At 47.1% G+C, this 24,371-nt stretch overlaps 1 protein-coding gene across 1 annotated transcript in view; it reads left to right on the top strand.

Moving 5' to 3' along the window:
* LOC119396182 (uncharacterized) overlaps positions 1–24,371 on the top strand; it is a 98,831-nt gene that overhangs the window by 54,608 nt on the left and 19,852 nt on the right. Inside the window, exon 2 of the mRNA XM_037663276.2 lies at positions 20,256–20,310. Coding sequence (XP_037519204.1) covers positions 20,268–20,310 — 43 coding nt within the window. The 5' untranslated portion in view covers positions 20,256–20,267. The remainder of the gene's footprint in view (positions 1–20,255; positions 20,311–24,371) is intronic.

Genomic DNA, 24,371 nt, shown 5'->3' with positions numbered 1-24,371 from the left:
ATTTACTTATTGTGCTATGTTTGCTTATTCATATTCAAGATTTCGCGACAGCTGGCCCTAGCTGTTGGCTAAGCTTTGCATTCGTGCACTGTACATGCATTTAGGGAGATATATTCTTTGTTAATTAGTCATTGGATTGCCCAGAATATATATATATATATATATATATATATATATATATATATATATATATATATATATATATATATATATATATATATATATATATATATAACCTGGAAAACCTTTCTAGCCAATCACAGACACATAGATGTGAAACACATAGATGGAAGTATGGAAGGCTCTACCACAAGGCAACTTAGCTGCGTGGAAAAGCCAGCTTTTCTTGACATCTGCAAGCATATAGGGTTTACGTTTGGGAAACATCAGTAGTTAAACAGATGGTGAATAAATGAAAAGTGCCGAATTTCCAACGAAATGGAACCGACCTGGACAGACGCCCGCACAACCTTGCATTTACGAAGGCAGCTGTATCATGTGTGTATTCGGGACAACACAGTAGCATGCTACCCTGCATACCACCCAGGCACGTAGCCAGGGAGGTGAGGGGGGGGGGGCAGCCCCCCTCTCGATATTTTGATGACACATGGTGCTTTATCGAAAATAAATCATACAAATGGGCGTTTATCTCAAATAGGCAAGGCTTTCAGCGAGTTCCCCCCCCCCCCCCCCCCCTCCCCCCCTCCCCCCAAGAAAAAATCCTGGCTACGGGCCTGATGCCACCGTGATACTACGGCGCGGTTAGCTTGAGTTTGATGTCTGTCTTTTACGACATCGCAACCAACCATAGCAGCTTCGGTCGTTGCGTGTCGAATCCGACGCCCACAAGCAAAGCGGCGCCTGTCTTGTTGAAGCAGTTGCAAGGCTGTCCTGAAAGGGTTCGCCACGTACAACTCCTGACATGGGCGTTCTTGTTGAGAGGCACCTAGAAAATGTATTTATTTATTTATTTATTTATTTATTTATTTATTTATTTATTTATTTATTTATTTATTTATTTATTTATTTATTTATTTTTTGCTGGAAGACCGCAATGCTCAGCTAAAGCCTGACAGTACAACTCTGAGCAATCCAGCTTGCGGAGGAAGCCGCTTCGAGACAAGGTCTCGGAACCGCGTCCGCGGTTGGTGCCCAGGCCCACTAAAAAGACGCCGGACTTGAATCTTATTGATTTGACAATAAGGTTTACGTTCTACATGGCAGACGCTCTTCCAAGCGCTTCAATTATACTGCACTGCGCGATATACGACGTCGAAAGTACGCATTCCGCATTCGAATGTGTCCCGGCGAATACATTAAGTAATGAATGACATCAAGGCAAATAACATTAGGATAGTAACAGGATAGCTAGGTGGGCTAGTTAGTTGGTATCCCTTCGTACTGCGTCGTCTATTTGCGCTCAATGTTTTATATGGAAATTACATTAGGCTCGTGCGTGTTGTAAATGTAAATGACATCAAAACGCAAGATATTAGGAAGGTAATACCTTCTGTGCACGTATGGCACTTGTATTACAGGGCTAAACATGGACAAGCATCTGTAGATATAGTATCGTATTGCAGTTGACGGTGTCAGTGAATTATACGCATGCGGATCACTTGCTTATAGAGTGCCCACGACACGACCAACGGATAATTGCGAGCTAATTAAGTAACTCGGGAAAACGTAATTTTTTCTGTTGTGGCGAGTCTTGGACTACGGTCATTGCCTTGACAAAGAGATGTGCGTTGACAGCCTCGCTGGGATAGCTTACAGACAATAATTTAATTAATTTGATCTGGCGAGTATACATTATAAAGACTATCTGTGTTGTGTGCGATGAAGTGACCTCATGGAAGGGACAATCATGTGTTTCAGGCATTGTAGTGTTCCATTGAACCTTCTTTTGGCATACAGAGAGTATAGATAAAGCAACCGGCATTGCCACCCGAACACTTCGCTTCGTTTTCAGATGCCAACCGTAGTCCACCGAAAAGAGGCCACTTTGTTTTTCTGGTTATGGCAAGAGTGGCTTTCAGGAAGTCATTTTCTTGTCGCCTTGTGACAACTGCGGTAGCGAGGAGACATTACAACGCCATCTTCTGCAACCAGGGTTGCCACTGACTTTCGAGTAAATGTCGCCAAACGGCGAGCAGAAAGTCGCCAAAAGTCGCCATTTTGTTACGAATTTCGCCAAAAAAGTCGCCATTCTAGATATGTGCGGCATATCCTAGTAATAAGAATTTCCACTGATGTATAGCCCCGTAGAATACAGTGCCATTCAAAGCCCTTAAAGTATATTGGCATTTTTCAATGCCAGGCGCATTGCCCCTTCACCATGGGAGTGCTTGGTGCACCGGGTTCTCCGACTAGCCGCAAGATGTGCGCGGAGGCGCAAGTATGAAAGGATAAAACGCTCATGATATCCTTCCATCTCTGTCCGCTCGTTTCAAAGGTAAAAGTGTGGTAAACCTTACGCGAAAGCCGCGAAGGCGTTGTTTGTAGACAGCTTTACATCCCCTCATATGAAAAAAAGGATTAACAGGTTTATTGAAAGTAGTAAGACAGAATTCTTACAGGTATCATTCATTAGTGAGTCTTATGCCTTTCAGTGCGAACTAATGTGATACCGGACGCCACTGTCCCTTTCATATATAATCACTTATATCTACCCGCGTCAATCCAGTGCGTTTTAATTGAACAGCTAGACATTGTAAAATGTTATATAGCAATTGTTTTCATTGCACACGTCCACCGAGAACAGTAGAAAATGCCTGAATAAATAATTTTTTATTGCACGAACACCCGCGTATCCGCCCATCTTCGCTATACGAGCTCGATTAGGGGATACTTCAGCGGTGAATAGGTCGCCAAGCTATTCAGAATAGTTGGAACTTTGGCGGAACAAATGGCCGGAACACACGACCAACCCGTCATCTAGCCCCTTCAGAAGCGAAACTTTAGCGAAGCTCTGAAGCATCTAGATGAATCTAGATGAATGGAGGAGATACACACGAGTTACAGGACGGACATACAGAATGGCGCGCAATGTGCACCTCAAAACCCAGAAAAATACAGAGAATAGTGCCGCTCATTCGTTGGGAAGGCACTGAGCTTAGGATGCATAACTCAGTGGAGACCTAAGCTGAAAATCGCCAAAAATTCGCCATGTCGCCATTCATAATTTTAGGTCGCCACGGGCCTCTCAAATTCGCCAATTTGGCGAAAAGTAGCCACCATTGGCAACCCTGTCTGCAACTGTCCTTGCTGGCGGTCACTCGTAATCTCTCTAGCTCTCCTTGACCACAGACCGATGAAGGCAGTAACCATTATGGAATGTCATCCTGAGCGGTCATCGCGGATGAGGGCGACGAAGTCATTGCTGCGATTCTCGAAGACAACAGACTTGCACAGGCTGTTATAGACCAACAGTGATGTCGTGACCGTGAGTATACTGCGACTCTGTGTGCGTGCTCCTCATCTCTCTTTATCTCTCTCTTTCTGTATACCTCTGAGTTTAAGACTTCCCGACGCCTTCCCCAGTTTAGGGTAGCATACCTGTTAATCTAGAGCGGTTAACATTACTGCCTTCCCTCTATCTCCCGTTCCTCCATTCACGTGAACTTGGGCAATGTGCGTATTGATCAATTCTCCTGTTACTTTCTGTTTGCTTTGTGTTTTTCTTCGTTCGTATTTGTGGCAGTCTTAGTTTTAAATTCTGCGGTTTTATGCGCCGAAACGGCTATATTATTTTAGGCAGGCCGAAGCGGCGGACTGTGGATTAATCTAGACCACTATGGGTTTCTGTAACGTCCTTCGCGATCTGAGGACACGGTTGTTTTTTGTTTTCTTTTTTGCATTTCACACCCTCATAGAGATTCGGCCGCCTTGGAACCCAGACCCTCAATCTTGGCTGTGATGGACTCTAGCTTCTAAGCTTCCGCGGCTGGTCTTGTCGACTAAGTGCGTTGTTTGTTCGCGCAAAGTGCTTATGCATCTATAGGGAATATGGACAGTCAAAGCTTTTTAACTATGTATTAGACCCGCCGGCTATAATATAGCCCGCCTTTCCTTATGCGCGCTGCTATTGAACAACAAAGAACACATGTTAATGCAACGAGGCCAGGCTGGTGAAACGACGGCGGAAGACGCACCAGAGAGACGGAAGAGAAGAACGACGTTCTGAAGCGCCTAGCACTTGCCTCGTTTTACGAGGTTTTTACGAGCAGCAGTATTCTGAGCAGCCGTTATAGTAAAGGCTAACAACATGCTCTCTTGTCACGAAACAAAGCAACTGCAGGCTCTTTCGAGTGCGCGTTTTAACGGTACCGTTTGCCCCGGCCGTTGAAATTGAGCGCCGACGAACGAGAGGAAACTTGTGAGTCTCCCTTTCTTTAACGGGGGTCAGAATTGTCGTCCGCCGGTATTACACGCCCCCGAAAACAATAATCTGAAGTGTCGCGTCGCGATGAAAAAAGAAAAACAAAAATCCACCGCGTTTTATTACCAAATAACGTTCTTTCTGTCTCTTGCCGAATTGCCCCCCCCCCTCCTTCCTAAAAAAAAGGGTTATGGCTTTCACGATAGATACAGCTTTCAATCGCGGTCTCTGTAAACAACGTCTGCGTCTATATACAATCTATATTTTCGTGTTAGTGTACGTAGTGTTTGTTTTAACCCAACTCTCTTTCAGCGCACACCATATCAATTGGAGTAAGACGCATGGTCTGTCACTACAGGCTAGCCTCTTTATATCATTTTTTTCCTCTTATTTTTCTAGTCCGTTCCCACACCTATCAGTAAATTCAGGTCAGCAAACCGATGATCTCTTTTGGTTAACCTTGCTATCGATCCGGTTTCTTTTTCACGAATCTCTCTTTTCTCTCTCCAGGTGTCATTTAAACTTCTTTCTCTCTCTCTCTCGCAGACCTCCCTTCCTGTATGCCGATAATTAAAACCCCGTTTGAGAGTCGCGATGACAGCCGGTCAGGCAGGGTGACACAACAGCGGCCGGAGCCGCGTGTGCCTCCATGCTGCGGTCTCCTCGCAACGTGACCTGAACAAGGACGGACTCTTGTTTTCGAGACCCGCCGCTGCAGCTTTCGGACTAGACTCATTGAATCGCCGCTCTCAGCGCCGCACGCGGACGATCCGCAACTCCGCGAGGCCTAATATCGCCTCCTTCCACCCGGCTGCCTGCCAACCTCTCAGCTTTGAACTGCCAGTGCCTACCCGAGAGCGTGCAACCGATCGGACGGCGGGCCGACCTTTTACGGAAGCCCAAGCCGGAGGATGCGACCCGGGAAGCAATACGGGCAAGGCCGAGAAACAGCGCGGCGCCCGCTATAGAGGGGAGTCGGTGTGACTTCATTCTTAGGAAGAGCATGAAACAGAAGACAACAACGAAGACTGGAGAGGTGAATGGACAGCACGATGCTGAGAGACACCTACCGTTAATGGACCTGAGTGGGCCGCTTATAGACGGTCGTCGTGCCGTCGTCTACCGTGCGTCCGAATTGTCCGTGTGTGCCCCCTCCCCTTGCTAGCTCTCCTCTGTCCTTTGTTTCTCCTGTCCACCTACTCCTGGTCAGCACGCGCAGTGCGCAGCCCGAAATGCATGCCTGCTTAACCTTCGTGCCCTTCCTCCTTTCGTTCTTACACTTTCCTTTTGAGGACCGGCACATTCTCTGGTCAGAGACACACGGATTCTCCTCGTAGTCTTTCGACACTTTGAGTACGAGTAGGGGATACTTTATAGTGTTCAGATATAGTACGCTACGCTCCTGTACTGTACAACCGTGCAAAAAGAAAATGTATTTCGTTGGTATATTAGCTTCTAGAGAGGGCGTGTCAAAATGTGGTAGCAGGAAAACGTGGTAACGTATAGGTGCCAGTTGTGGACTTTGGGTAAAATGTGAAGAAGAGAGGAGAAATAAATACAGAAGGAAAGACAGGGACGTTAACCATTTTAGGACAACCGGTTTGCTATCCTACACAAGTGAACAGGATGGAAGAGGTTGAAATATGGAGAGGAAAGAGAGAGAAACACTGCACATAACACGGCACACACACGGTCAGTCACAGTCCGTGGTACGCGACGTCAATGTCGCATGAAAGAAAGAAAGAAAGAAAGAAAGAAAGAAAGAAAGAAAGAAAGAAAGAAAGAAAGAAAGAAAGAAAGAAAGAAAGAAAGAAAGATTGGCGTAAGTTTCGAGAAAGTTATGAACCGAGAAACGAACTTGGATAGTCGGTCATCAGAGTGATCAGTCCCGAACGTTATTTCGAAGCGAAGGTAATGGAACTAAAGCTTTTGTTAAGTTGGTCGTGTGACGGGTGCCATCTGTTCAGTGCAGCGGAAATTACTGTTAGTAAAAGTGAAAGGTAAGAGAAAACGAGGCAGGCCATGCACAAGATGGTTAGATGGTATTCTGGAGACCACGAAAAACGTTATGACTAGCCTAAAGAGCTTGCATTAAAAATGTCTCACTGGCTGTTGTATATTCATGGTGCCAGCAAATGTTGGCAGCGATTCGACGGCACCAAGCACCAAAGCCTTTAGCCGGTACTTAACAACGACCAGTATGTCTTATGGTGAAAGATGTCGGAATGGTAGTACCATCTTCTGTTAGCATCTTGATAGCGTTTCTGCATTTCTCGATCTGTTGCGAATACTTTTAGATTTACATATTTTTTTTCGGGGTTAAGAATTGATTTGAATCGATTAGACATATATGCAATATCGGATGTATCACGCAAATGAAGTGAGTCGAATGGAGAAAAACACCGGGCCTACATCCACGGTCATGAAAAACGCGGCAGTAGTGTGAACGGCCATTGCAATGCAGATTAAAACAACCGTGACCAACTGCAGCGCCGTTATGAGCCGCATTCAGTTCAGCCTAGAGGAGGCGTTGATTCAGCTCATAACACCAGTATCGCTTTCAGCGTGGTGCAATTCACATTTTATCAATTTCACTTCAGTCAATGACAGTTTGTCAATAGTAAAATTGACATTTTTGTTTTTTTTTTAAGTGTAAGCATTAGAGGGGTGCAAGGAGAAAAAAAAATAGTGTCCATGTTTTTTAGAAGCCGACCGGTTGTACGTGGCTGGCCTACCGCAGTTATATTCGCACAAAACCAGCACTTTCAGCTATCATTAGCAGTCATGGTAATCAAAAGTATTTATTTATTTATTTATTCCTTATTAATTTATTATTTGTTTGTTTGTTTGTTTGTTGATTTTTGCAGCACCGACATAATATTATTGCCGGGTACAGAGAGGAAGACGTCGTCAAAGGTAGTGCCAGGGCTGGGCAAAGATACTTTGAAATTGTATCGCGATACGATACAAGATACTCAGACAAGAAGTATTTGGGATACAGATACAAGATACTGCAACACTGATTGTATCCGATACGATACGTTCCAATTGTATCTTAAGATACTTCGATACATTCTCAAATTTGTTAATATATATATGTATATCTATACAATGCAGCATTAAACGCTTATGCACATAATTGTTCGCTTGAAAATTTATTAACTGCGACCAATTGTGCTTCATTTGAATGAAAACTCTCTTAGTATATCAAAAGCTTTGTAATTATTGCTGAAGGTATATCAATTTCATTCCGAAACAATTTATTGGCGCTGTTTTAGCTGCTTAACATGACAGCTCTTTATACATTTCGCTGATAGCGGTTCTTGCTTGTAGCTTTTGTAACTGATGGGAGCTAGCCACTGGCCTGCTTGCTGACCAGCAAGCGGGTTGCCAAGTAGCCATATGAACTTCAATAAGAAGCCTCCGCACGATGGTGCAAATACCGCTGTGGAGTTCTACCTTGCCGGTAAACATATTACGGTTTTCGAAATAACGGATCACCGGACAGGTGTACGTCACCACGAACATGTGCAACCCAGAAACGTTTCAGACGCATTGTACAGTTGCGCCAAGTGCTGCAGGACACCGCCGCTATTCGCATTATTGACACTTATACATCCGATTACCTGGCGATTAGCAACAGTAAAAGGATTCAGGGAAGCCTAAACAACGAAAACAAATATATATAAGTAAAATAGAAAAGCGGTTCCGTATCAAACACAGCGAATAAGTAGAGAAACACGATACAGGAGACACCCCTAAGAGCTAATAATAATTGTTGCGTTTGACGTCGAAAAACCACGATATGATTATGAGAGACGCTGCATGGAGGGCTCCGGAAATGTTGACCACCTGGGGTTCTAAGATCTACATATAAGCACACGGGCCTCTACCATTTTCCCTCCATCGAAATCCGGCTACCGTGACCTTCGGGACAGCAGTCAAGCGCCATAAGCACTGGACCATCGTGGCGGGTAACCCCTAATAGCTACGATAATTAAATTCAGTGCCTATGGAAAATGGCGCAAAACGACTCTTTGGGACATCCGTGAGAAAAAAGGAGCATTTGGCATAACAGTGTTTCTCGCATATGTTTGCCAACGTATTTAAGATGGCGCCTAATAATTTACGTTATTATAATGCAAACTCAAATTTGCTAATTTAGTTAGCAATAAGCAGAGTTATCGTTACTGTATACTCCAGGCGCGCCCAGATTATTATATATTTGTTCTCAACATCACCTTTACATAACAGTAAATTCAAGTGAAATATAAGTATATAAACTTATATTCCACTTGAAGAAGAACAACGACAGAAATGACGCAGACAGTTAAAACTAGGAATAAAGCAGAGAGATTACATTGGCAGCACGTTAAAGGCATATTGCAGTAAACAGACCAGCAGAAAAAAAAAAAAAAAAACATTATAGAGACATAGGTAATGTACGGGATAGAAAAGAAGGACAGCTAAGAAATAACTTCTGCTAACAATGAAATTATGATTTTAAAAGCTCTTTGATTACAAGAAAAACAGACGTAAGCCAAAATAGTGTCTGTTAGGTGAATGCTTGTTCTGTTAAATCCGGCATCGGTACCGTTGGTGCTGTAGCTGTTGCAACTGCTGGACACAATCACTCCAGTTCTCGCAAGACTTCAGAAGTCTGTTGCTTGAGAACACTAGCAGCACCACCATGACTTCACCGTCGACAAGATTTTTGGTTGCATAGGACCGCGCATACAAGTTGCATAAAGCAACGAATGCGCTGCTCTAGTTTCAGCCACTGGACTGACTCACCACCTGCGATGTCAAGCGCAGAACTACCGTTACGTCGACGGCAACAGTGACTTTTCTCTCCTCCTCTCTCCAACTGTTATTCCCCTTCCCCCTTCCCCAGTGCAGGGTAGCCTACCGGGCTCAGCCCTGGTTAACCTCCCTGCCTTTCTTTCAACCTTATTCTCTCTCTCTCTCTCTACATTCACGAGATCCTTCAAATCGCCTAAGCGTGAAAGCCACGAGAGGCAAAGCAACCCGCCATTTTCGCATCCTTCAGACTTCGTAACGAAGGCTCACACAAGAGGAACTTCGATAATGACTTTACAGCGGCATCAGCATGTGCGCGAAAGACGCCGCACGCATTGAAATACGCGGCACAGGAGAGTGGCTAAGTTCCAAGTGTCATGGCACTGACAAAACTAAAAAAAAAATCGATTAAACAAAAGTTCGGCTGGGCGCAGACGTTCGCGCGCTTGTCTGTCGAGACGACGCGAGCGCTACCTCGTAACTCTGCTCAACCAATATATAGGGACACTCAGAGCTTATCGCCTATCCTCGCTGGAAACCTCTTGCGGAAAGATAAAATAATGTCACTGCCTTTAGTTTTATTCGGGTGACTTAGTGGCAGCAGCATCAGCTTGAGAAGCTCGAGCTCAGCCAAAGTTTATTGCTTCGCACGGTGGTGGTGCGGTCGCAGTATCTTGTATCTTAATGTACACGATACATTCTTCAATGTATCGGAAATACAGATACAGATACTTGTTTTGCGAGACGTATCGCGATACAGATACAAGATACCCAAAAAGTATCTAAGATAGTATCGAAGATACATGTATCTTCGATACTGCCCAGCACTGGGTAGTGCTATCTTGTTTCTTTCTTCTTTCTAACGCAAGACGACGAGTGCTTCTGCACTCAACAATTGGCGCACACCATGAAAAATTTTAAATTGCATTTCGGCGCAAACTTCAGACATGAAACTTCTTATACTTTCGCTATAGAGCTCGTATGAGCAGGAATACGTGCTTCAGACAGGCTGGCCGACGTTTCGATAGGTGGACCTATCGTCGCCAAAGCCGCCTTGTCATCCTTGGGGTGTTAATTTTAAAATGAACACGCCAACGATGACAAGGTGTCTGCCTCTGGCACGTTGTGTTTCCATCCGTCGGCTCCCTTTGAATTTCCATACTTTCGCAGTTATATTAGTACTACAGCTAACTTGTATGCAGGAGAATAAATGGGCCAAGTTTGTTCTTTCAGACTTCGAGTGCGCGCTTATCTGAAAGCACCACACGAAGACCAGAGACAGACAACCTTGTCTTGTTCACTTGGATGTCTGTCTATTCTTCGTGTGGGAATTCCGAAACATCGCGTGCTCAAAATCAATCCACTCGAAAAAAATTCGCTGCAGTTCTCCAATACGACTGTCACTCGCACTCTAAGAACAAAAAAAAAAAAGGAGTCCTTCGACTCTTTTAACATGAAAGTGTTTCACGCCGGGGTCCAGCAAGACTTCAGTGACGCATTTCCGTCATGGAAATGACGTCGAAAAAATTTACACGAACAGGTGGCAAAGAAAAAAACGTTTCGTGAACTGGCATCGAACCCACGACCGCTCGGTCCGCAACAACAGATGCCGGGCACGCTATCCACTGCGCCACGGTCACTTTTTTTTTTTTCTTTCATGGTATTTATCACACTGAGTATTACAGTGCACAATAAGAGCACAAATAAAGCAAGCAAAAGTACAATCACATAGCGACAATAAGCGCTCAAGCGTTACTAAGTGTACACTCGATGTCTAACACAACGTACAGTAGAAAGGTGAGAGTCACAGACTATAGCGGCTTTACAAACGCGCCTTTTATATCTACCGCTCTCCCGGTCGGCGGGGTGGTGTTGCCCTCTGGGAGCGGTAAAGTAAAGAATTTCGTCATTACTGTGGCCTCCGCGATTAGCACCTGCAACGCGTTACACGTCCGTCCCATTCGGTGCGTTTTCAATAGAAGTTCAATTTTCTCAATGCCTTAACACACCGCGAGGAGGCGATCGTAGCCCAAACGTCGTGAAAGTGTCGGCCTCGCTCATAGCATCACGCAAATCCAAACCAAAAATAGTTCTGCGACGCGCGCCTGCCTCACCTGGCTGTTACACCGCGTTCCTCGCTCACGCGCTCGCCCCGAGATAAATCGCGGCCGGGGGGCGGCACGACGCCCTTTGCATTTCCCTCTAGTCCGGCCGTGGTGTTCAATCACATTTTAACATGCCGCGGGATGGCGACCAAGTTCTGCGTTCAATAAGCGACGCTCTTCTGGCTATCACATCTCGGTTCTCTGATTACACTTTCCCCGTTGACTACTACAGCTACCACAAGGTTTTGTGTAATCATTTAACATGGACGTCAGTCGTCGGGATGGAGACGTGCCACCAATCATCAAAGTGGGTGCATCCACGTTAAACGGCGCTGTAGGTGCCAGACGTCAATATACATTGTGCAAACTCTCTTATATCCTGGATGGTAGAGCCATCCGTGAATACGTGAATTCTGTCAGCATAAAAAGTATGCAAACAGTCCAGAGCTGCTTGTTTCAAGTCCAAGGTAGAAAGGTCTTTCTTGTTTCTGATTCCTGGGACGGAAAGGCGCACTTCGGGTTGACGTAAGCACCACAAGGCGGATGGCGAACGCGCCGAGGGTGTGAAACCCGCCGGCGCCACCGTCGTCCCATCACGACACATCAACCTCGCTTACAAACTTTGTCACGTGAGCACATCGACTGGTTCGGAGCTTGTTGCCCTGCGAGGTGCCGTCGATTATATCAAGCAACAACCGGCTGAGCGATGGGCAGTATTCTGCGACTCAAAGGCGGCTCTACAATGTCTTTCGTCGGCACTTGGTCGCGGATCGTACGAACAACTTGTGTGGGAGATACGAGAAATGCTGCACTATGCGATTGAAAGAGGACACAACGTTGTGTTTCAGTGGATACCAAGTCGTTGCGGTATCTCCGGCAACGACCTCGCCGATGAAGCTGCCAGAAAGGCACATGTAGAGACGAACCTTGTTTCTATACCGTTATCTAGGATTGATGCGGCTCGATACCTAAGTAAGCTGGCGCAGAACATGACACTGCAAAAGTGGCGAACATCACAGTTCACACACCATCGACTGTATTCTCTCGACCCATCTCTACGACTGCGGCTAGTACCTGGTCTTTCCCCGGAGGAATATACAGTGTTGTGCCGTCTGCGTCTGGGTGTAGCATTCACCAACGCCTACTCATTTAAGATAGAGATGGCCGACAACGCCGAGCGCAACGACTGTGCCGTTGAGGAAACTATTGAGCACCTTCTGTGTTATTGCCCGACATACGCAAACGAGAGGCTTCACCTCAGCACTGCAGTAAATCAAATGGACGGAAGCGCTCTCACTGTCGCGAAAATATTGGGACCATGGGGCTGCCCATCACAGTTCCGAAAGGCAACGAAAGCGCTCTTGCGTTTTCTCAAGGATACCGGACTGATTCGCCGTTTGTGATGTCAAACGCGGAACTGTTACGTCGGCTGAAAGAATGACTTTACTCTCCTCCTCTCTAACTTTCCTTCCCCCTCCCCCCTTCCCCTGTGCAGCGTAGCCTACCGGGCTCAGCCCTGGTTAACCTCCCCGTCTTTCTTTTATTCTTATTTTCTCTCTCTCTCTTATATCAATATACAGTAAACATTCAGTTACTTCTGTAAGGGCACGCTTTACTTTCGTGTTATTCCGATTCCTATGAGGGAGGGATCAACCATCTTTTTGCTACATATGCGACTCTCACTTGTATAACGCTCTTTAGAAAGACGCGTAGACTCTCCAAAGGAGATAATAACTTTCTAAAGAAAGTTATACATCCCACCACTCTCCCAAAGAGAGTCAACTTGTCTATTTCAAGTTGTACCTGTGGTAGTCACATATGCGGCAAAAGAAGTCAAATGACTCCCTTTTTTCTTAGAGTGTGGTGTCATTTTGATCGCGATGGACAGGTGGGGAAATCGGCAGGTGAAAAAGAGGAAGGAAGTTGAAAGTGACCAAGGGACAACGATCCCTTTGCAAGGCTGCCAATTTGACCTTCCTCCATCTTTCTTTCTTTCCCTCAATCCCCTTCCCCCCAGTGTAGGGCAGCGAACTGAGCGCGCGTCTGGTTGACTTCCCTGCATTTCATTTCTTTTCCCGTTCCTCCTTTTCACGCAACCCGCCGGTGTAGCGCATCAGGTAAGGCGATCGCGCTGCTAGGCTCAAGGACACGGGTTCGATTCCCGGCTGCGGTGGCCGCATTTCGAAGAGGGAAAAGTGCAAGAACGCCCGTGCGCTTATATTATAGTGCCCTTTAAAGAACCCCACGTGGTCATATCTGTTCCATAGTCGCCAACTGCGACGTGCTTCATAATCACATCGTGGTTTTGGCACGTTAGACACCAGAAATTGCTTTTTCACGTGTGTGTTATAACGAGCTTTTGTATGTGTGACCAAACGGAATATCAGAAATCTGTGAAGTCTTTCGGTTCTTCGTATCACTTACTTGCTGTTTTTTTTTTCGGGCTTCGTGCAGACATTCTGTCTGATAACTTGTGCGAGCATATTACGCTCATGGACAACGACTAGAACAGGCGCTCCGTTTGCTTGATTTGCATCGAACTTGCCGGAGTATTAGGCTCATAGCCATCGAACACCAAACATCGCAAAGCACTTCAACGCTACTTTGAGGGCGCTGGTGTTTTTGACGAATAATGAGTCTGAAGTAACGTCTCACCAGTGGCGTACCAACTTGTTCGCGAGTGGGGGGGGGGGGGGGGCTGGACACACACACACACACACACACACACACACACACACACACACACACACACACACACACACACACACACACACACACACACACACACACACACACCACACACACACACATATATATATATATATATATATATATATATATATATATATATATATATATATATATATATATATATATATATATAGAGAGAGAGAGAGAGAGAGAGAGAGAGAGAGAGACAGACAGACAGACAGAAAAAAATCACAGCATATCCACGTGGTGAATGATGATGAGTGGGGCGAAGCGAACTCGCGCTGCAGCACGGCGATGGCATTGGCGCGAGCGTGGTCCTTCTTGATGGAAGATATTGTGACTAGATCGTTTGAGAACCACAATCTGTTGCACGCACCGCAACTATGGCCGAAACTGTTATCAAGAAAGTCCCGCTGGAAGCGCGCGTCGGCGCCTTCGGGCAGAGCCCGCCTGATGCGTTTTGCAGCCACTTCACGTGCTCGCACAGCCTCGGGCTCTGCCTGCCGGTACGCGCGCTTTCTCGCCACTTCACGGTCCTTCACATTTTGAAGCTCCGATTCGCGCCGCAGCCGTGCAGCTTCAGCCTCGCGGGCTCGAACGGCGGGGTCTTCGCGCCGCAGCCGTGCAGCTTGTCGAGCAGCTTCGGCCTCACGGGCTCGAACGGCGGAATCTGTTTCGCGGCGTCGACGTGCAGCTTCGGCCTCGCGGGCTCTCAACTCAGGATTCTGTCTGCGAGCGCGCGCTGCCGCCGCCTTCCGTGCCCTCCGTTCCGCAGCCTTGTCTTCCATCTGGCGACTCCGAGCTAAAGAGAAAGCGTGCCAAGAGGGAGCCTCATGGCGTGTTACTTCTGAAATGTTGTCTTCGGGTGTCGTTGAAAACACGAGACGTAGTAAAGAAGAAAGAACGCCACACAGGCGAACACGCACGAGAGTGTCACTCGTCAACGTCGTCGTCTTCTTCTACTGCATACCAGAACGCGCGCAGTAAAGAAGAAAGAATGCCACACAGGCGAACACGCACGAGAGTCTCACTCGTCAACGTCGTCTTCTTCTTATACTGCACACCAGAACGCGCGCTTCTCACGAGCTAGAGGTGGCTACTACAACGCTACAAACAAACGGAGGATGGACAGACCCACGGCATAAGGAGCTTCGCCCCTAAAACTTCATTCGCACTCAATTCGATGCGATTCTTCACATACAGAGATAAAATTTGGTTAGTAGTGTTCAATAACATTAGAGAAAAAGTACAGACAGTTCTACGTAGCATACACTAGAACAACCATACATATACGTTATTGCAAGGAACACGTTTTATACATTACTCTCGCAATTTTATGCTTCATGAAAACTTCAGCGCAAACCAGGACGGACCACAAAGAATAAATGAGACAAGCACAGCGCCAGTGCTTGTCTCATCGAGAACGTCTAGAAGCTGCTTATTAATAATTGCGTTTTTTAAATACAGCCAACAATGACTGCACATTTTCTCTTCCGTAGTTAGTATTACACTTTTAACGCGATAGCGTTAAAGAGCTCGTTCCGCAGAAATTCCGGTGTCGGTGTCGGCGTCGCTGGTTGTGAGCGAAAAATCATCATCTTGTCCGTGACCAAAACATCGAGAAAGATGCAAATAAAAGAAATAATAAATAATGTAAGGTTCGAGTGAGAATCGAACCGAGGCCGTCTTCGTGGCAAGTAGGTGTTCTACCACAGAGTCACTCCAGTCTTGGAACTGCACTGAAATTAAATTTAATGCTTGGGGCATTAACTTTAAGGATGTGGCCGGATATCGCAATCGCGTTCAACTCTTAAATGCGAAGCTTAAGCGTCCCCCAATTTTTTTGCAGATATTTAGGTTTGCGTATCTTATATTTTGCTTTGTTTGCTCCTAGTCGAATGAGTGGTTCTGGCGTATTGGTATTATTACTCATTGTGGGCGAAGCGCAAAAAACATAGACGGAAAAGAGGAGAACGACACAAGACAGGCGCCGTGGTTGCTTTGTTTGTTAGTTTTCTTGCGTGTGATTTCTGCGATTAAAAGCCAGTTGAAGTTTAGCGCCTGTCTTGTGTCGTTCTCCTCTTTTCCGTCTATGTTTTTTGCGCTTCGCCCACAATGAATCCCCACCATCTAGCCCAATTTACAGTTTTGTTAAGGTATTATTACTGTTATTATATGACTATCATTGTTAACATATCAAGTACAAGTTCTTTTTAAGCAAGAATTTGTGTTATTGGGGGCGCAGTACATTCTTTATACTCATCGTATTTGTATTTGTAACTTTGCTTGGAGCGTGCGAACTTCAAGTAGAAAATAGCGCAATAATAGAAGGCCGAACAGGACAAAACAAAAAACAAAAACCAGCGCTGGTCCTCTTTGGACTTCGTGTTCATTGTATTTCGCTGTTTTCTACTTTGCTTGGAAGGCCCTCCGGCCTCTAAAAGCAAGTATGCCTATGCAAACCGTGTAGGCACAAGTTTTCTTTGGAAAAAAGTATTGGTGAATATAACGTAAAAATACCAAGCATGATTGGGCAAAATTTTCTGGGTCATACACACGGCAGCTGCTCGTTACGCGATGCAACAAATGAGCCCAAAATTTTCTATTGCGTAATGACCACTCACGCACAACTACATAAACAATAAGAAAGCAGGCCATTTTCAATACGGCATATTTTTGGTCCTTGGTTCCTCGCCGTTCGTCAAAAATGTTCGCTGTGCTTTAAAATCGCCTGCTTGTTACGAGACGTCACGAATCTGTGAAATCTCGCGGTGTGAAAATTACGTGCGCACACTAAACAGCGCATTACTATGCTGAACTATATACCTAAACATTTTTTGAAATAGCTGGACAGTGTCTCATTTTGAATGTAATTCAAGAAGGCTACCCGCCGATCACATTGGCAGCGGCTACTTATAGCAGCTGGCGAGATGTATTCATATGAGCATAATAAATATGTTCTGTTGTAGTATAACGATGGTGAGCTGTTTGTGCGCGTGTGAAACTCTGTGAACTCATTCTTGCTGAGAGAGAGGGAGAGAAATAAACAGCGCTGCGTGTGCGTGCTTCTTTGCTGTCCGAGTTGTATTTTGCCTTGTAGAAGTCAATTCGAGATGACTCAAGATCGACTAGCACGGCTGTCACTTCAGTCTCCTTAGTCCAGAAAATCCAGATCGCGGGATCGAATCCCGGCAGCACTTTCGATGGAGGTGAAAATGTTTGAGGCACGTGTAGAGAACCTACAGTGCGTGGTCGTGATACACGGGAGACGTCCTCCACAGAAGATGCGCAGGACAAATTTCGTTATATAATTAAGTGATTGCTGTGCAGAAGTAAAAGTTTGCCTCAGTTCATGGTTTCCCAGCGCGCAGCCGACAGTGACCACTGTCATAAGTGGGGAAGGGGCGGCTCCGCCCCCCTAACTTTTTTCAGTGTGGGAAACTAGCGCCCCCCTTGCTCCCCCCCCCCCCCCCCCCCCCGGTAGATACGCCTATGCGTCTCACTATGAATAATGACTCGACTACATCGCGTGTTTCGTACTCCTCTGCCACAGACATTCGGGTAGTTTGTTAGATGCGTGAAAATATTGTAAGTAGTAAAATCAAGTAAACTAAAGGGGAGTTTATTACAATGAGACCATTTGCGTGGATACTATTACTCACATAACGCGTGCACATTAACCATTTTTTTAGTACCGCTAACCTAGCGATAAGGGGCAGCCTTCGCTCGCTAACGGAGAAAGCTCGTCCATTAGCTGTTATCAGAATAAAAAAAAACAAGAAAAAAGTTGCCTCATATGTCCAAATAAAAAAAAAATCCTCAAACTGATCCACAGTGCCCGGATTGTGGGGGGAGTTTAACACTCTAGCTCATATTCTCTGGCAGTGCACTGCGTTACGAGATACGTCACTCACCAGCGAACAGGACTGGGACGAGGCCATCTCAAGTACCGAACTCAAGCGCCAGTCCAGGGCTGTCCAGAGGGCGCGTGAAAGATACGTGAGAGGCATGGCCTCCCGATTCCGACATGGGAGCAGACAGCGGCGAGCCGGGGGCCCCAACGATCATACCCCTCCCTCCCCCCTCAGCTAGTCCCTCGATAAAGTTCTTTGTCTGTCTGTCTGTCTGTCTGTCTGTCTGTCTGTCTGTCTGTCTGTCTGTCTGTCTGTCTGTCTGTCTGTCTGTCTGTCTGTCTGTCTGTCTGTCTGTCTGTCTGTCTGTCTGTCTGTCTGTCTGTCTGTCTGTCTGTCAACTGAAAGGTTCCATATATGTCCTGAAGGTCCATATATGGAGAGTCCATATATGTCCTGTCTTGCGTAGACTCGAATTCACAAGTTTCGAACGAACGACGACCCTATTCATCATTTTATTCATTTTGCACGCACCGCGCTCAATTTACAATGGCAGCCTCGGTAAAATTCACTTACTTTCCAACGACGAAAAGAAAAAGCCTGAAAAATAGCGCCCGTCTTCGTCGGTTTCCACTTTGTACTTGTCTTGTGCGCTAGATGCTGAAATGGAATACCAACGTGCCCAAAGTTACGTTATTTCTAGAAAATACCAAAACAAAAGGAAAACGCTTCCATTTGCTCGCGATTTAGCCGGGCGAAACCTCCCGTATTACGTTCTCTACGTTAACGCTTCGTGTTCTGTACTATACCTCAAGCTGACATATACGTTCGCGCTCCACGCCTCCCGTCGTTTTCCTCCTCGCCATCGCCGTTGCCATGGCGATCATTACGGAATCATTCCGTTTCTGCGAGCGCAATCGAAAGTACATAACCAATGCACAAGAGCGCACCTAAAAAGAAACACGAACGACACACGCATCAAGCCCGTCTGTCATCGATATAGGCGAAGCCCTTAATGCGCGCATCGTTCCGGTTTTTTGTTCTTTTTTTTTGCTTTTAGGCCGCGTGTCACGCGTAGTACGTGCCTGCTTCGCCTTAACCATCACGTATATCAACAAAACTGCATCACGAGCGCAATCATCGGGACAGTATGTAGGTCTGATGGTCTGCGCACCCGATTCGAGATGCCCGTCGGTCCTCAGCAGATATCGCGTAGCAGAGGCCGCGATATGTATTCGTTTTGCGAGCAAAAAGATTGGAAGAGTAACTGGGTACGAGAGAGAGAGAGAGAGAGAGAACCTTTTGTCGTCGACTCGTAACCGAGAAGCTGCGGTCATTTTGCCGCTGCACAACGCCGATTACACCCCTCTCCCCCTCCTCCCTTCAATTCAGCAGATGATGCTCTCCGAAACGCACGTCAAGCCGCAAATTTTCTGCGCTACGTACACGCACCGCGCCCGGCAAGCGCGTGCATACACAACGTGCGCGAGTGTGTATAGCGTTTCCTTTTTTTTCTTTTTTTACACGCGCGGTGTGTTTCACCAGAGGCACGACGAACGAGCAGAAGCGTGCCACCGTCGTCGACGACGACGACAAACGGTGCGCGTCTTCTTCTTGTCGCGACTTCGCTGTATGATACACCTCCTCTTACTCATTTTTTTTCCCGCTGAAGCTCGCTTATAGTGGCGTCTTCTCTTCCCTGGGGATTCACTGGGAGCCACGAAACACAATACGCACACGAGACACAAAATGACGCTACGCACGCACGCACGCACGTACAAACAAACAAACAACGCACACACGGCAACACTGAAAGAGCGCGTCGCGCGAAAATTTGCCGAAACGCTTCCGCGAGGTGCTGGTATACGCGTGCGGCAGCGCAGCTCTCGGTCCGAGCGAAAACCGTCAAGGCGCACGACAACGTCAAAATTGCTGGAGGAGAGGAAGAGGCAGAAGAGTCCATTGGCCTCCCCTCACCCTGGAGAAAGCAGGTTGACCCAGACTGGCAGCGGCGGGAGGGATGCCATCGAGTGTATACACACCGTACATGCATTATACTCACCCCCCCCCTCCCCCTTTCGAAAATAAGAGAACCACCGTCGACGGCAAGGAGGGTACGGTCCTCTTAAAAGGGCCACCGGGACTCTCGGACCGCTGAGAGACCGGTAGACGTCCGCCGCGACCAGAGTGCCAGACTCGGACCCTCGGCGACGACCTTTGCTCTTGCGAGCGTCAGCAGCAGCGACGGGCCGACGACCGAGTCCACGAGGAAGAAGAGTCGCCCGCGCAAGTGGGTTAGTGGGGCGCACCGGCCCGCCGACGACGACGCCAACGAACGGGGCCAGCGTCGGCAGACGCGCTGTGCACTGTCGTCCGGCAAGCAGCAGCACCCGTGCTCGGCTGCAGTAAGCGACCACCATGCGGAACGCCGTCGCAACGTTCGCGCTGCTCTTCGTCCTCGGTGAGTGTACGCACCTGGGATGCGCCGCCACCGTCGACGCCGCAGGTGTACAGGCCGCCGCGGGGTCTGTCGCCGACGTTATCCAACTCCGGAGCCTTATATGCAAATGACTCGTCTTCCGTGCGCGCCTGCGTTTACTAGCGTTGTGGTATGCACACACCCCGATGGACCTCTCGTTGTCATTTTCAATAATAATTGTTGGGGTTTAACGTCCCAAAATTACGATGTGATTACGAGGGACGCCGTAGTGGAGGGCTTCGGATATTTAGACCACCTGGGGTTCTTTAACGTGCACCTGAGTCCTAAGTACACGGACATCAAACATTTTCGCCTCCATCGAAAATACGGCCGCCGAGGCCGGTATTCCATCCCGCGACCTCGGTGTCAGCAGTCGAGCACCATAACCACTAGACCACCGTGGCGGGTCTCGTTGTAATTTTCAGTTCTCCTTTTCGAATGTGGCTGCAGCGCACGTGAAGACGACAGACCGACGAAGACGAGCGCTGACTTGTGAAGGACCAGGATATATGACAAAGGCAGTTCGTTAAAAAACGCCCCCTTCCAAAACACGAAGCCAACCTGAGCGAGAACTCGAATACCGACAGCGCTAGTCTTCGTCGGTCTGTCTACCTGTTGTCTTCACAAGCGCTGCAGCCACATTCGAAATCGAATACCAGCTAGCCCGTACCCTAATCTTGGTTCAGCGCATTTCAGTTCCCTGCCCTCCGTGTGTTAGATTTCGAATGCTCAAAAAGCGCGCCCGGGTGATGCGAGTTGGAAACAAGACCGTTTGATTGCGAACTTATAACGACGAATTCGCTGAAGGCGCATTGGTGAGACGTTGATAGAATGAAACCCGACGTGGTAGCTTAGCAGCTATGGTGTGCTGCGCTTCTAAGCGCGAGGGCCGAGGTTCGACTCCCGACCACAGCGGTCGTATTTTAATGGGGTTGAAATGCGGAAAAAAACGTCCGTGTACTTCGAGTTAGGCGCACCTTAAGGAACATCAGGTTATCAGAATTAACCTGGAGGACCCCACTACGACGTGCTTCATAATCATATATCGGTTTTGGCGCATAAAACAACATAATTTATTATTCTTTTTACTGAGATCTGGGGTTTTACGTGCCAAAATAACGATATGGTTATGAGGCACGCCGTAGTGGAGGGCTCCGGGAATTTCGACCGACCATATGATGTTCTTTAACGTGCACTGACGTCGCACAGTAGACGGGCCTCCAGCATTCTACATCAATTGAAATGCGATCGCCGCGGGCGGGATCGAACCCGCTACTTTCGAGTCAGCAGCCGAGCACCGTAACCCCAGTAGCACCGCTGAGGTTTTATCATTCTCTTTACTTTGGAGTTCCGCGCTTCGTGTGTTAGACGCCGAGTGCTCTAGGACAGCGCAAAGATGGAAGTTGAAAGAAGACAGTCCTTTCGTCTTCGATAGTGAGGTTTCAACGACGATCTTGCCGCAGGCGCTGTGAGGCGTTCCTGGCTGTCACTGACGGGTACAACAAACTAAATCAAGTGGAGGCGTTACCTAACGGCTTATTCCTAACGATATTTGCCTTTGTCTTATAGCTGCATTGTAGTTTGCCGGCGGCGCTTTCGCGTAGCAGGGTCGTGCGCTTTAGTTGTTCTCGGGAGGCATTGATGGGCGAGGCAAGGACGGGTGAGATAGCATCGACAAAAGGAGCCGGCGCGCAACTGTTCGCGATTCAAGGGCGGGGTCGAGCTGTCAGCGCTATTCCTCGGAGCGCGCGACGAAACGCTTTTATTTTCCCTCTTTTTTCTTCCCGTTGATCCCGACAAACGTACGAGGCTGCATTTGTCAGTCGGTCACGCATGCCAGAATATGTATTTTTTTTTCCCGCGCCATAATTACAATACAAGCGAGAAGCAGGGGCGGAGTGTGCGGAGTCACGTATTTATGTTATGGAGTCTGTTGGTGTCGCGGGTCGTAAATTTAGATACATGCAATATGCCGCCTCTGTATGCGAATAACATGTAGATGCAATTTTTTTGTTGTTGCTGGCCTCAGCACAACACGGAGTCATGTTGTTAACAAAGGGCTTGCAATATTGTCACGCGGTCGTGACGCTGATGAAGCAGTCGGCGTGCTCAAGACGAAACTTTCTATCCGGGCGAACTCGTGCCCAGGAAATGAAACGTTAATGTACAAGCAATACGCGCTGTACACTGATATCGGCAAGCACTGTCGGCGGTCGTCGCTAATCTGATCAGCAGTAAAGCGCGTCGGCATTTCATACCTGTGACATCGAAGATTCCAGCTTTATCGTTGTGACCGCATTAGTTCTAGAATAAATACTGCTGTTCTCGCTGCGCGCTCAAGCTTATGAGAAGGTTCTAAAATAATCTGGAAGGTTCCCAGATACTCAAGCGGGGTTTGCGCAAGGCAGTGGTTATACGTGCAACGAACCGGTTGCACAGAAATATGAAAAGAAGCGCGCGTGGCACTATCCACGGTGTCCGGCCGCTGTTATCCCTATGATAATCTTCAAATATACTTCGCCTGAAGCTCTGAGATGTTTTGCGAATGTAAACTAAGATTAAAGGATTTCCATCTTCGAATCTTGAAGGAAGCGCGCACGAAATGAAACTATGTATGGGTCATGCATAGGACGCATACTAGCAAGAAAAAACTGGTTTCATCCGAGCGCCAACTACATTCGCAGTACCTGTGGTTCTGGCAAACTTTCACCTACCGTTACGGCACTTTCGAAGCATGCATTAATCCCCGATGAACCGGTTACAGCATGAATCGCGTTCGTGTCAAAAGCTTCTCTTATACACCGTGGTTATAGCAGTGAGAGATATGCTTATTATAGCTATAAGTGAATGCACTGATAACGCGAGTATAACGGCGTGTATTCATTTCTCGAAGGCTACGCAAGTGTTACGAAAGCTCCGCAGGTTTATGGGGTTAGGGCCATGTTGGACGCTTATATCTTGCGCATGAGGAAGATATGCGCGGCGGTTTAGGCGCTTACGGTCAAACTCTAATGCGTGTATTCCTAATCTGTATCTGACCTCGTTTTCTGTCGCTGCGTCATAAGAGGAAACGCCAGAGGTCTTAAGCGGAGGCACAGCCGAAGAAAAAAACGTCACACCCTTGCGCACGTGTGTTCGCATAATAACGAGATAAGAGAGCTCGCCCCGTTCCTAATCTCGTGGGCATTGGAGGTACGGCGAGACCAGATATTCGGTTCTGGCTTTTTCCCCTTTCCTTTTTACTTCCACTCTTCCCGCTAATATATATTTCAGCGAGCCTCACATCTAGACGGGTGCGTATTGGATGGCGTACTAAGCGTCGATTCGTGTTGACGTGTTTACTGCATGCATTCATCGTCCTCTTCTTTTTTCTTCTTTTTTTTAGGGTAACGTGATGTACTGGTGAAACGGCGGGTCTCAAGGGAAAATGGAAAATGCGTGTTTAAAGCGTACGAACTGTAGAAACTGTAGGGCTCCTCTCGATATACCGTACATTCTCTCGGTTTTCCCGTACGAGTTTCGCACGTCCTGCATTACGCGCGATGCGCCTGCGTGGCCTTCTACAGCTAGTTTACTTAGAACTCAAATAATTATGCAAGCGCCGGGTTTAAGAATCCGAACGTTTGTATGTACATTTTTTTTTTTTCGGAGCGTCTGCAATTTTTCTGGTCAGCGCCAGTTTACTAGTGTCCGTTTGGAGCTGTATCCTCCACGGTCTGGTATAGAAGGCTCAGAGCTACTGATCTTCATAGAACTCGCATATAGAAAAAGAAAGCTTCAACAACAAAAAAAAAAAGTTGTCTTTTGTGCCTAATTTTATGTATAAAACACTGCATCACGGCCTGAACGATTCACACGGAATTTCGTGAGCACTAGCAAACTCGCAGCTGTATTGTTCATTGATAAACACCCGTGTCGGCAAATGAAATCGCACCTGCGTGTAACAACCATACAAAAAAAAGCTAGATACTTCATTGTGCAGTGAAATGTTAACACCTGCTACACCGACGAACGGGCGCTTCCATAACGCTCCTTTATATTCG

This window comes from Rhipicephalus sanguineus, chromosome 6 (genome assembly GCF_013339695.2).
Source record: "Rhipicephalus sanguineus isolate Rsan-2018 chromosome 6, BIME_Rsan_1.4, whole genome shotgun sequence".
In the NCBI taxonomy this organism is placed as follows: Eukaryota; Metazoa; Arthropoda; class Arachnida; order Ixodida; family Ixodidae; genus Rhipicephalus; species Rhipicephalus sanguineus.
This window is presented reverse-complemented; position numbering and strand designations above follow the sequence as displayed.